The sequence below is a fragment of the Centroberyx gerrardi genome, chromosome 17, assembly GCF_048128805.1.
Source record: "Centroberyx gerrardi isolate f3 chromosome 17, fCenGer3.hap1.cur.20231027, whole genome shotgun sequence".
In the NCBI taxonomy this organism is placed as follows: Eukaryota; Metazoa; Chordata; class Actinopteri; order Beryciformes; family Berycidae; genus Centroberyx; species Centroberyx gerrardi.
The window spans coordinates 7,022,209-7,036,241 of NC_136013.1; the positions used below are offsets into that span (position 1 = coordinate 7,022,209).

Consider the following 14,033-nt stretch of genomic DNA (forward strand, 5'->3'; position numbering starts at 1 on the left):
TGATTGCACAGTTTCAAACAAAGCAACTGTCAATGCATTAAATGCTTTGTGCACGGTATTCTCTAAAACAATACACACAAAATTGAAGCAAAATCTTTGGGAACTAAGTTCCATAGCAGCTTTGAAATATGTGATTGCTATACTTCACAAAATCAAGGAGTAAGACAGGAAGTGAACTTTCACCAACAACCTAAACTCTTTGTTCAAAACCTAACAGTAGCGCAAACAGCCACTTGATCTATTCTAATTCCACAGTGACATAACTGAGGAAGGAAAAGTGCTTAAATAGTAGCATTGTCAAGAAATATCAGGAGTAAGCTAAAGCATATGGCTGATAAATTGTTGTGATTGTTATAATAGCCATACTTAATAAGTCAAAGTTTACAGAAACAACTCTTTCCACCACGGATATACTGTATTTTCCAGCAAACTATTGTAATCACTGTCTAAATCTACTGTATATTTTTGGGTTAGTCATTGATAGTTCAGACACCCTTGTACTGAACAAATTCATCTGCAAATTGCTTTAGATACCCAGTACTTATTCCGCCGCTTAAACATATAAAGTGACCAAATACTGATATCCTCCTTGAGAGGGTTAGGTTGTGATGTTACATGCTCTTTCAAAGTGCCGAAGGGCAGTAAAATGGCTGTACTGGAGTAATTCCTATGTTTCACAAAGAAATCACAACTCTCCGAAAAATTCTTTGAAGGTCGGCCCACTTTCAAGGTGCTCAGATGACTTCTACAAAACGCACAACAGGGAGAGAAAAGAAAAGATATGAAATTTTTCAAAGCAATTCAAGAGATGACACACTCACAGTAAACAATTTAAGATGCTTTCTTATATCGGATCTTTCATTCGAGGGCCATTTAAGATCGTAGACGTACCAGCAGGGCAGGAAACTTTCTCATCTAGTCATTAGTCATCTAAATTCACCACCACCTTTCACTATTTAACAACTCCCATATGATTTTGCTGTGTTCCTGCCAAAGTGGCGAGAAGAGCAGAAAAACTCACTAGCCAGAGCCAAAAGTTGCCAGAATTTGGCTTGTGGCTGGTGTTAATTTCTCACCCTGAGGACCAATGTACTGTAGAGGCATGCTGGTCGCTTCTCACCTGCTCGTTGGTGGGTCTGGATTTCATCCAGGCCTGTGAGAGTTCGGAGAGACCTGCGTTCTTTGAAGGCCACCACAGGAACCATGTCCTCCACACCGTTCAGCCCCAGCTGAGGCGGCTTGGTCCCCACTGGCAGCTTGACGGCCCCCTCTGGAGTGCCATTCTGCACAGGCTCTGTGTTTTCCTTTGGTCGGGCTTCATTTGGCAGGATCCTCACTGGTCCAGATTTCTACGAAACAAAAATCGACCATTAAATCAAGGACAGGCTGTGGCTTTCAGATGTGGGGTTAGCTGGTTGACTTTGGATGTGCGTCATAAGACCTCAAGGGCAATGTACTTTTAAAAACCAAGCAGTAAATCTCACCATATCTGCAGAATCTGTTCTCCTGGTTCTCCGCATGATCTCCTCAAGTCGCTGGAAAAAGAAAAAAAAAACATCTTTCATTAAAAGGCTGTCATGGTTGGCTTTGAACAATTACTGTAATTGATGTTTACCACAGCCAAGATGGAGTTTCCTCAATAAATATAATTCTTCTCAGTTGAACATTTCATATAGTTGATGTTAATGAATATAGTTTGTGCATAGATAGTATAGACAGAGTTGTGTACAGATACAGTAACCTATACTCTTTGATCTTAATCATTTTCAAACTCTCATCACCTTTTTTCTTGCTTGGCGTTCTGCATCCTCTTTCTGGACAAGTATTTCTCTCTCTTGCTTCATCTGGTCTGCCTTCTCCCTCTCTTTGGCTTGCTCCTCCTCTCTCTGGGTAAGAGACCGAGAGAGTGGGCGAAGGACATTTAGCAGGAATGCAATCAGAAACACAAACAAAAACAGGAAAAATGAAGGAAAATGGTAACTCTCGCATGGTAATCTCTCGCAAAAAACACTAAAATGTATCCCTGAGGAAGATGGTAGGTGCAGATGCCGTTCCTCAAGTGTTTGCATCGCTCACCTGTTTCTGGAGTAGGGCAGCTTCCCTCATAGCCTGAGCTCTTTCTTCCTCAGCTTGTCTCTGCTCCTCCTCCTCCCTTCTCCTCTTCTCATCCACCAGACGCTGAGTCTCGGCCTGCTGCCGCGCTCGCTCCTCTCCCCTCCTGCGCTCCAGTTCTTCTCGACTCCGCCTGGACACGTCACACACCGTAATACAGCATCTGTGCTCTTTTCTCAGAGAAATTGTCCCGCTACTGTAGTGTTGTACCCTTCTTACCTTTCCGCCTCCTCTTTCTGCAGGCGCTCCTGCTCCTCTCTCTCCCTCTGTAGACGGGCCTCTCTCCTCTTTTCAGCCAGGAGACGGGAGGCCGCCTCCGGGTCTGTAGTCCCAGCAGAGGGCCTGCTCATGACTTCAGGAGGCTGAGGAGCTGTAGGGAGAAGGGGAAGCATCTGGGAAGAACCTGAAGACGGATAACGTCAACTTCAATGTACATATAATATATATAACACAAAAAATACCAATACTGTAGATTTTATTCCATGCAGAATGTTCCATTTTTGGATGCTTACGTCCGTCTCCCTCTGTTCTGGTTGTAGCGACAGCCTGAGTGTCTGGCGAGTTCGAACGCGGAGTCTCTGGTGGATTCTCATCCTCCATCTCCTCGTGCTGACCTTCAGCCGATGTCCTGATAGGCCTCGAGTTGCCAGGAGAGAGGGGAGCGTTACAAGCAGGAAGATCTTCCTCAGGGACTGATGGGAGCTCCAGCTGCAGTGGGGTGGAGTGTCTTCTGATTGGTCTTCTACGAGTCCTTCAACACCAGGTGACAAAGAGCAGATTATTCACTTTGTCCGCATTACTGCTAGTAAATTATATACAGTGGATTTTTTTTGGGTCACACACACTGTTTCACCTACCGCTCTGGGGAGGGTGATGGTGTTCTGCTCAGTGTATTTGTGACTGGTTTCACGTTGGTGTTGGCAGCGGGTGATCTAATGTTTGATCTAGGGCTTGAGATCTTCTTATCAACAGTTTGCACTCTTGTTGCTTTGATCTAAACCAAAAAGGAACAGGTGAAGAAAAAGTTACAAGTGTCATTTTTCACCTCTTTGGATCCAAAAAGCAGACGAAAAAAGAGTAAACCAACTACTCAGAGGCACCTTGGTGATAATAACAAATATTAATTGATATAATCGTTATTATCAACCCAGCATGTATCAATAGTCAAGGTAGAAGACCAAGGAAGCAGCTGGAATTACCTGTGGCAGACTGATGCTTCTGTTGTGGCTGCTGTTGGGGCGGGGGGAGGCAGATGGCCTGTGCTGAACTGGACCAGAGTGATGCTGAGGTTTGGGAGGGGTGGTGGTGGTGGTGGTGGTGTTGGTGGTATTCATGGATTGGTATGAAACTGAACGGCGACAAACATGGACAACTGAGCCAGTGTTTTGAGCCATAATTGTGAGAAAATGGAGAAATATGTGCAAATGGTGGCAACAGTGAAAAGGATGTAAATACCAAGCAGTGGGTGAAAAGAGGGGGAAAGGACCAGAGTTAGTCACCAAAATCAGTGAGAAGAGCCTGGAAAGGTTAGTTGTTGTAGCCATATTAGTTTTAGTAGTAGTTTACATAAGCATAATAATCCATTAGCATTGCACTGAGGAGAGTACCTTCTTCTCCTGGCTGACAACCAGCACTCTTGCTCCTGGCCAGATAGGAGCATGTGGGGGTAAGGAGGCGACTGACCAAGTTCTTCTCCCATGTAGTCAGGGGTAAGCGACGTGGAACTACCATATTGATCAGTATAAAGAGATACGTGCAGCAAAAACAAGATAAGTCAAGCCAAGAATGCTTTGTTAAGATATGTTACATAGAGCAAAGATAAGCATGGTGTTATGGGCTTAGAAAGATAAATAATTTGACCAGAGAGACAAACTGGAAACTCATCCATCCCCACTTACCATTGGGCTTGGTCACCTTCCGTCCTCGAGAGTTGTGACTGAGGTTCTGCTGGGCCTTCTGGCTCTTCTCTATGGTCTTGCGCACTGCAGATTCATTTCGCTCCTTAATTCAGGGAAAAACAAGCTTCATTGTTGCCGTTACTTGATCTGGTCACAGAGACAAAGTTGTGAAACCGTCTCTGAACATAAACAGTGTTTGATTTCCACCTCCAAAACTCACTTTCTCCTCCTTCAGTCTCTGGTTGCGCTTCTCTTCAACAGCAGTGCGCCTCCTCTCCTCTTTCAGCCTCTGCTCCAGGAGTCTTTTCTTGCGCTCCTGCAGTTGTTGTTCATAGTAACGCCTGGCCCGTTGCTCCCGCTCCAACCTGCTCAGCTCCCGAGATGCTGGGAAAGAAATTGTGATCCCGTCAAAATAGATTAACCAGATGCCTATGTTTAGAAATTCATTTAAGTGGCATGATGTGGATTGTACCACCGTAGGAGCACACATACCAAGTGACTTCTGGTGCTCCTCTCTCCTTTCCCGTGCCAACTTCAACCGCTCATCAACGTTTGCTCCATTAGGCCCTAGCATGCCAGGAAATAGTACTACTTAGATTCATGCAGTAAATAATATATAATACATTATGTTGCTATGAAAAAACAAATTGAGGCAATCTGAAAAAAAGGAAGTCATCCAGTAATACTAATAATAATATCCCATGACAGCTGCCCGATAAAAGGACAAGTACGACCCCAGGCAGAGAGAAAGCTGTATCAAACCTGGAGTGGGCCGTGGACTGGCTGCGTTGTTGATTGGGGCAGATTTGTTGACAGAAGGAGAACTAACTGTTTTCTTTGTCTGTGAATTTGGTTTGATAGAATTGCCTTTCTCTGGAAGTGAGAAAAAAAAAGATTCATCAGCATGTTATTGTATTCAGTGGAAAAAATAGATCTGAAGTACCTGTGACACGCAACATTCCCTGGACATTGATATATATAGGTTACTACTGCAATCACACACAGGACTCAACCTCTAAATGCATTTTTATATAACAGGAGATGACCCTTGGAATAAAAAGCATAGCCAACAGATTACCTAGAAGTCCTTGTTAGTGAAAAATCTACCAGTTAGTATGTTTACGCTACATCCTGAAGCGTCTGGAGATAGGCCTGCTGTGTTCAGTCCCTAATGGTGACTGTTATGGACCACGATGGCCTTAGGGTCAACTGCAAATGAAAGAGCCATTATAAACTGCCTGCGCCTAAGAGCCGAAGAGATCATGCCAGCACCTGACCAGTCCTCATGGAGACGACTGAAACAAACAGCAAATAAGGATGACAGTACATGGAGGCTCCACAGAAGACTGAGGGGTAATTAGTATACATGCACAAGGGGAAATCACATGATAACATAAGGCTGTATCTCCTACAGCATTAAACAATATCAGGCAGTGTAAGTACGCTGTTATTTTTCTCCATGTACGTTATGTAATCAGTGTCCGTAGACGTCCCCTGCTGTGTATTGCCTCTTAAAAATCCTCATGGTTAGGGTGGGCATGCTCAATTTCAAATTGACAATAAATGATTTACCAAAGAAAATGCAAAATCAATATGTTCCATTCATGCGTCATCAACATGATCAGATGATCCTGCAATGATGATAAACAGTGACTCTGGCTTGGCTTCAAGGAGAGGCTTGTTTTGGTTCAGATACTGTGCAGAACCTTTTCTACAAAAGCAGAGATGAAAGCTACTAACCTCCCGGCCTCTTATTAGATCCATTCCCCTTCTTCTGGCTCTCTATGATCCGGGTAGAAAGTGGTCCCTGCGATGGAGGGACGACACTCTGTTTCTTCTGGACAGCCATGCTAGGCACTGAGCCTGGCATACCAATGCTCTGGTACTCAACACCCTCCTCCCTTTTCTCCTCCTCCTCCTCCTCTAATGTCTATTTCAAGATGCCTTTGGGTCCTCGCCTTCAGTGTGCACCGTACTGCGAACTGCCTTCTGCATCAGCTGCTTGCTCGTCTGGGAGAAAAGCATAAAAACCAATGGAGTATAACAGAGTAGCTGACTTGACTGTATTCAGGTTATATCTCCTGTTCAGTGAAGTGGAAATAAATTATAGCAAGGTTATCCAAAAAAGGGAAATAAAAGGAATACAATCTTCCTCTCCAATCTCCTTTAGGGTCTGGAGAGATTCTGATCCTCACTAAGTCTTCACTAAAATGGTTACTCCCCCTTTAAAGATCTCACCCTTGTGAGCTGCTCTGCTTTACTTTCATATAATAAAGCCTGTGTCACTTTAACTCCCCCACCACACTCCTTGCAGCCAAAGGGATGTAGCATTTCCTGGGCAGAGCGAGGGAAACAAAGCTGAGAGCCCGTCCATGTGAATAGTTACCAGGACAACAGTGGTACAGCATGCAATGACATATATTGCTAGGACATTAACCCGCTCTGATGCACTCCATGTCCTCAATAGATGTGAGGCAAAAATGGGGATTTTTTTTTTTTTTTTTACCCATGATTCTCCTCTGGTGAATGAAGAGATACAACCACTAGATGGAGGTCTTTCCTTCTGGAGAACCAGCTGAATCCAGCCTTTGCCTCTCGTGCAATGGCTGGATTTACCCAAGGACAAAAATTAATCTGTTTTTTTGGACCCAAATGTGATGTTTTTATTGCTGACTAAACAAGAAAAAACATCAAATCTAGGTCACACAAGACTGAAAGTCAGGTTGTTTTTGCTTCTATGTAAATCTAGTTATTGATTCCTTGGGTCTGATCTGATGTCAACCACTCAGTGCACATTCAGTCATATCAGTAATCTATTTTCACTTGCTGTGTGACGTGACATGGTCAATATGGTACAACTAACATGAACAATTAAATTTTTTAAATCAAAATGTCAAGTTATAAACATAACATTTTATTAGTAGTAGGATTAGACCTCTCATAACCCCACTTTCTTTACAACTGAAAATCACAATCATAAAAAAAACCTTTCAAACAGAAAGAAACTGTGACATTCCTTGGTTATGACGCGTTTGACAATGTTTTACAGTTTAATGGCAATGGGTTTTTTTCTGTCACTGAAAGTACACCGTCATCCTCATTCACTTCTTTCACCTGTGAAGTACATCTCCAACATAATAGTTGAGCATGATTTCAATCCTAATGTTCAAGCAGGCCCTACACTGTAACATTCAAGCCGTTCTGAGTGTGGTGTGAGTCTACGGTCCTGCTTCTCTTCCCTGTAGGTGTCCACTCCCCCTGCGAGTCTTGGTTTGAATCTGTGTCAGTGGAATGAAGTGTGAGGGAGGTCTCACTACCAGTGGGGGAGTCAACTGTCTCATAGGCTTCGCTAAGCTGGTTCACATCCCCGGAGTGATTAGAGTTGGAGAGTTTTCTTTCTGTGCCAATGGAGGGGGATGGTACAGAATACTGTCCTGTGTTGCTGCTGCCCATCTCCCCAGAGGGGCCTGTTGCTGTCCGATGAATAGGGCTTGTGTTGCCTGGCCCATTCGTCACCCCCTCCCCAGAATCTCTGTTGTGGGCAGGCTGTGTGTGGCCCGGGGTTGCGGAGCTGGCTGCTGAGCGCAGGGCCTCGAACAACTGCTGACAAGCCTCCTTGAGCTGCTGCTGGAGAACCAGGATGGTGCTCTGCATGCCCTCCACCTCCTCATCCAACTGAATGATGAAATCGTTCAGCTCTGCAGTAGACCACAGTCCAAAAAAGAAATGGTTGGGTAGAGTCAAAAAGTGGGGAAAGCGCACACACCCCAAACCAAAAGAAGTTGGGAGACTTCAGAAATGCAGAAAACAAAAACAGCTCTGGCTTTGGCACTAAGCATCACTACAGGTGTTAATAAATGTTTACACTAAAACAGAATCGGCACTTGCAGCAACAAAGTATAATACAGACAATTCTCTGTGACATAAATTAGTCTCCAATTATTTCTTTATCAAAACAAATTGAAGGTGAATACAAAAAACAAACCTTTGTACGCGCACTTTCCCAAACAAAGCTAGCTTATCAAGAAAGAGCCCGCTTACCGTCCTGGCTGCTCTTGAGCTCACCGCTGTACTTCTTCTGCAGGGCCAGTTCAGCCTCCAGCTGGGCGATGCGTCCCTGGGAAAGCTGCCTGCCCAGTTCCTGGTTCTCCTGGATCAGCATCCGACACTTGGCCATCAGCTTCTTCCCTGTCTGGCTGCAATGCAGATTTAGATCTTTAATAACTTGGCGACATGAGAAGAAAATAATTCACAACTAATAAAATGCATAGCTTTCATTCTGGCACATTCAAGAGATTCAGATTATTTAATTAGCCCCATTTGGAGCCTGCTGTTGTCTTACCATGATCAAGACCCATAAAGAATCCAGTGACTTGTAAAATTACTGCCTTTCACGTATTCACAACATATAGTTCATTTTTTGTGCTCTCATCAATGCTACTTAACCCACTAATATTATCAACTGTCCCATATTTAAGGAAAAATACTAGAGGCTTTTTTAACATTCACATATCACAACTGAAGACATTTTGCTCAAATTTTAAACAATTCAAACACACAAAAGGGTGAACAGTGTGTGACACAGTACATTGAAAACTGATTTATGAGCTGTCACATACTGTCAACTGTTTTTTTGTTCTTGTAAATCTGTCAATTTGAAAATGAGCAGGAAAAAATCCAAACCCCTGCCTTATCTTTCTGTAAGGCCTCTGTTTTGTTTACATTTAGATTAGATAGAGGCTAAATTCAACCTTTTAAATAATATTAATCTTCATGATAACCAGAGTGAAAGTTGTGAAACATGAGAGTTATGAATTTCAGAGAAACAGTTGCAACATTCATCAATAAATCAAACAGTCATACCTGCACATGGCTCATTTTACTGACAAAGTGATGTTCAAGATGACTCCTGTGTCAGCTCAACGTGAAGCAAGCCCGAGATCACTGCAGATACCGACAGTCTTTAGTATTTAACAGGTTCTGGACTGGGGTCTGATGGACACTTCTCTGTATCAAGTTAATAGTCATCATCTATGTGGACTCTTTGTGGATTGGGGGAATGAATGGCTTTGCCAGGAGCATGTACCCATTTTGTTTGCAAAAGACTTGAGGTTGTGCATAGATAAATCCTGGCAATCATAAAATATAACCTTCCATCCATCCATCCATCCATCCACAAAGAGTACTGCTAAATGGGGGCTTATTCGGAGATTGAGAGTGACCATCTCTTCTGAGCAGTCCCGCTTCCTTCATGCCCCTTAGAGCTGTAATCAGTTCACCTAACAGAGTCTTTGACAAAGTCTATGATGAACACGTGCAGAGGTGGGGCACTGGATCAGGTAACCGTATCTGCCTGGTCTCTCTTTTTAAAAGTCAGTCATGTTTCGAACATATAAGCATTTGCTGCCTTTCCCATCACACTTTGCATTCTTGCGGAGGAGAGTTGTCAGGCCAAGTCTTGGCTGGAGGATTGTGGTTTGGTTTACCTATCAGGTGTAAACTTCCAAGCACTGAGTTCATTTTGGGCCTGCTCCAGTTTGTCTTTAGTCTCGTCCAGTTCACGCCTCATTTTGAAGAAAAACAGGTTGACAGCCGGGTCCAGCATGGATGATCGCAGCTGGGCCAGTTTCGGTTGTTGAGCTTGCTTGAGATACTGAATCTGAGTCTGGATAAAGAAGAGTTCAAGTGTCATGTTAAAGCCACCAAGTCCACCATCGCTGCAAAGTATTGTTCTAATGTGTCTGCCCAGATTGATACGCTTGGACAGATTCAGTCATACTTACAGAGCACTCCTGCATTTCCTGCTCTTTGGTGGCAAGCCTCATCACAAGGATGTTCTCCCTTCGAGCTGCATCCTGCTGTTGCTGCTTCAGCTTCTCCTCCGATTCCCTTAGATTGGTCACATCGTTTGCTGTATGACGAGAAAATGTTAAGTGACAAAAGGTCAGTCTCAGAGCAGAATAGCTAAGCCAGAAAAAACACACAACACAGTATTCAGCTCATAATGGTCAGTGGTGAGGAAAAAAAAATTAAGAGAACTTACAATTTAACGCTGAATATTTTCTCTCAAGCATTTCAATATAGGATTCCTCCTGCTTCCACCTGACAGACAAGAGAACAAGTGCACCATTCAAACACAGTAGTGCTGTGACATAATCTAAAGCTACCAATAGCAGAGGGTTACATTTTTGGGTTCAGTTCATCAGTGATAGAGAGACAAACTTTGTGCACTGGTAGAGAAATACCTCTGAAGGAGTTCTTCACGGGTCATATTCTTCAAATCAGATTCACTGAGACGGACCTGCATCAAAATTGTTGACATATAAGTCAGGTGCTCTACTTGCCCCTTGTATACTTTCACTGGTGCAGCAGGCAAAAATAAAAATAACCACTTTTTCCATACACTTAAGATGCAAGTAAATATAAATGATTTAGAGTGACATCTTGAGGCCATTTGGGCTAAAGCCAGGCTAGAAGTATCAAGGATCAAAAGGGAGACACAGGTGGTGGACAAAATAACAAACCACATGGAAAAGGACTTTAAAGTAACTAAATCACAATTACAAAGGCAGCTACACTAAATTGAATGCCATAGCAGTATGTGTCAGCTTTAAAAGAATGGCTTAGTTTTCAAAGCAACACGAGGCAACTAAAAGTCGAAAAGAGCCCAAATAATTCCCCAAAACTGTAAAATTATTTAATGTGGCAAGGAAACAGTCCGTCTCAAAAACCATGACCCAGTTTTTTTTGCCCAAGAACTGGGACAAACTGCATCAGTAAAAAGAGGAACAGCGGTCACAAGTGAAAGCTCTCCAGCAGCGATAGACACATAACAGGATAGTTGCTTAACACCAAGAAACTATGGCACCAGACTTAACAAAAACTGTAGATCATGAGCTTCACATAGCTTCACAAATTCAGAAACTACTTGTATCCAAGGCCAATGCACACAGACACATAATCTGGTGTTAGGAGCACAAACCCTGGACCCCTGTGCAACAGAAAAAATTTCATGGTCTGATGAGCTTTCACCCCTTTTCCCCACATCCGGACGGGTTTACATTTGGAAATAGCAAAAGGATACTTTCAACCTACTTCTGTTGCCAACTATTAAATGTGGCAGTGGATCTGTAATGTTAGGAGCAGCCATCATTAGGTCTGATGATTGCTATGCAAGATGGTGAAATGACCAAGGAATACAAGTCCATTTTTCAGGACCAGGTGGACCCTATGGTGCAAACACTGGTCCCTCATGATGTACGCATATTCCCAGATGATAATGTTCCCATAAACACTGCTTAACAAATGAACACAAGGATGACGTCAAACATCTTCCCAATCACCAGATCTAAACATCATTGAACCTTTACAGGAAATTCTGGAGCACAGAGTGCAATGTAGATTTCCACCTCCTTCATCACTCCAAGAACTGGAGGCTTTCCTTCTGAAGAATGGTCCAACATCCCACACTACACACAATTCAGGACTTACATGACCAAGGTGGACTGAAGCTTATCTGAAGGCAAAGGGTGGCCCTACTTAATAGGAACTTGATATTCAAATATCCTTGGGTATTTCTGATATTTCGTCCATTCACTCTAACTAACGTTGTTGCTATTATACTGACTTAGTGTCAGCTGTGCCAGCAGTTGAACAGCTGACGTTAAGGTGATGCTCGTGACCCACCTTTTTGGGCAAAGGTTCGTCCTCAGTCATTCTGTAGGCGCTGAGGGTCTGTAAAACAAAATGTCTTGAGTTGACATATAAGTTGTTGTTAAATTAGCTGGCTAAAATTAGCTCACGTTCTGACAGGTGGCCATCTATCTGAGAGCATGATCTTATTTCTACCACTAATAGTTAACGTTAGCCAGTCAAACCTTGCCATGCCACATTGTGTATAGTTTCGCTGGAGGTGCGTGGAGTTAGTTAACGGTAACTCAGAAGCTAGCTAAGCTAACGGTAACTGACTAGCTAGGTTACCAGGGTTACCTAGCTGATTAGCTAACGTTAGTTAATGGTACCCAGAGCCATATAGAGAGATATCTATATATCTCTCTATATGGCTCTGATGGTACCTAACTAACGTAGGGTTTACGTTGGTAAACGTTACTTTGGTAACTTACTAGCTAGATTTAGTACCTAGCTAAGCCGCTTAGCAAGCTTGTTAGCAAAAGTCTCAACTTTGAGGCAAACTGATTCCATTATAAATGTGTCGGACAGACAGTTAGCGCTGTGTACGTTAGCAAACTGACTATCTTGGCATTTGAGCACGCAGTCCAGCGAGCTAACTAGGTAGATAATGTGTTAGGTACCTACCCACACACAGTCTACAATGCTGAATTAGTTAAACTGTTTGTTGAACTAGTTACCTTTCAATGATTACAATCTTCCAAAGCCAGACACTACAGTTCAGCCAGCAACGCTAACATTCCTCTGGCCACCAGGTGGTGCTTCCGTTGATTACTGGCCACAAGATATCTAGCCTAGTACTGTATTTTGGATAAGCATTTGTCATGACTGCTCTATTTGGCCTTACACTGTTCGAAGTTAATCATGATGGTGCTGGATGAATGACAGTTAATCTATTGAATAAGGTGCTCTGGGAGGTTTGGAAGAGAGATATCTGAGGAAGTCCATGCATTGCACAAAATTTGGGCAAAATTGTGCCACAAATAGGCCTAATCTTTGTTTTACCCTCTTATACCAGGCTAAACCAACGTGGGATGGAAAGGTTTATTGATACAGTAGACAGCCAGGCCATAGAACTAATGAATCAGTCACTCAAGTTCTGACTCATTCACTCAACTATGTGGGTACTTCCTATTGATTGTCCCTGTTTTGGACTGGGGTCATCTTTGGTCAGATGCACATAGGCCCTGTGCTTGTTGTCTACTATCTGACTTAGTAAAATGAACACTAACAATAACAATGCACTGTGTCTCTGTTTCACTGATGAAGCGAGCCAACCCCCACCCCCCCACCACAAGAGTCTGAAATGTGTCATAAGGATACACTACACCACAGTCAGGTGGTGTGCCCACAGAGTCAGTGAAGCACAAACAAGATGGTGATAACCCGCCTACAACCGGCACAGCCAAAAGAGGGCTTTGGACACTGGACCTACACAGGATAAGATTGCATGGTTGGTATCAAGTCATTGTGTGGTTCACCCTAGACGACATTGTGAAAGGTGTCACTTTAAGGGCTCAGTTGCATGCTCATGCATATTCATTAGCGCAACCTAAATATTCATCCAAAATACAAGTAATAACTTTCTTAATGTGCGTTACTGTAAAACAATACAGAGATATTAAAAGTTCATGATTGATGTCTTGAACCAGAGGCTACACATTTCTAATGAGAGTTTCTAATGACAGCTGTACTTAATCTTGTTTGTATAGGGCCTATGCAGAATGTTTTACTCAAATTACACATTATTCTTCTTTATCTCAATTTAAACAGAAAAGACAGCCGTGGCACAGTGGTATGGCGTGTGATGTCAACTCAGGAGTGTCCTTGTGTTTGAAGACACCACCCATCAGGGAATGAGGTTAGTTATACTGGACTACAGTGGCAACTGGTAACCGTGCACGATTGGTGACACGGTTACCGGCGATGCTGGAGGGACTACAGTACATCTCCTCAACCCCTCTTAGCCTGTATTGAATCATGTAATTAAGGCCAGAATCCCTCAGCAGAATGGCCAGGTTGGTGTCACTACAAGTATCACACATCTCCGTTTGATTCCTGCAACTTGCAACCTGCAGCTGAGTTGGCAGGAAAGGATACATCCGTTACAGACACGGGTAAAGAAAGGCACAGGAAAAGCAGTTCAATGTAGTTGATTATGATGTTTGATAAGGATATGCAATTGAATAGTAAATCACACTAATTAGATCATAGGTTTACATACTGTATTCCTGCCACATGGTACTCCATCACTTTCTTAAATGGGTAAAACGTTAAGATACAGTATTTCCCCAACCTAATAAGTAGAATTACACGTTTTCCAGATATTCTCTC

The 14,033-nt window shown here is 43.0% G+C and overlaps 2 protein-coding genes across 4 annotated transcripts; both read right to left on the bottom strand.

Moving 5' to 3' along the window:
• Positions 1-56: 56 nt before the first annotated feature.
• On the bottom strand, positions 57-5,880 carry map7a (microtubule-associated protein 7a). Its single transcript, XM_071904036.2, has 14 exons — positions 5,751-5,880; positions 4,503-4,577; positions 4,231-4,394; positions 4,011-4,113; positions 3,720-3,836; positions 3,312-3,484; positions 2,970-3,106; positions 2,625-2,863; positions 2,332-2,515; positions 2,077-2,245; positions 1,782-1,886; positions 1,485-1,535; positions 1,121-1,349; positions 57-745 (listed from the first exon to the last, which is right to left on the bottom strand). Exons 1-14 carry the CDS (start codon positions 5,878-5,880, stop codon positions 735-737), a joined length of 1,887 nt encoding a protein of 628 aa, XP_071760137.2. The 3' UTR covers positions 57-734.
• A 790-nt stretch (positions 5,881-6,670) lies between these two features.
• On the bottom strand, positions 6,671-12,422 carry LOC139915388 (pre-mRNA-splicing regulator WTAP-like). 3 transcript variants are annotated; one of them, XM_071904002.2, is made up of 8 exons: positions 12,327-12,422; positions 11,697-11,744; positions 10,256-10,311; positions 10,054-10,112; positions 9,794-9,921; positions 9,497-9,675; positions 8,052-8,206; positions 6,671-7,708 (listed from the first exon to the last, which is right to left on the bottom strand). In XM_071904002.2, the coding sequence occupies exons 2-8, from the start codon at positions 11,724-11,726 to the stop codon at positions 7,188-7,190; spliced, it is 1,128 nt and encodes a 375-aa protein (XP_071760103.2). In that variant the 5' UTR covers positions 11,727-11,744; positions 12,327-12,422; the 3' UTR covers positions 6,671-7,187. The 3 variants fall into 3 exon arrangements, with proteins under 3 accessions (XP_071760103.2, XP_071760102.2, XP_071760101.2); XM_071904001.2 differs by having other exon boundaries at positions 12,323-12,418; XM_071904000.2 differs by lacking the exons at positions 11,697-11,744; positions 12,327-12,422 and having other exon boundaries at positions 10,256-10,495.
• Between the last annotated feature and the right edge of the window lie 1,611 nt (positions 12,423-14,033).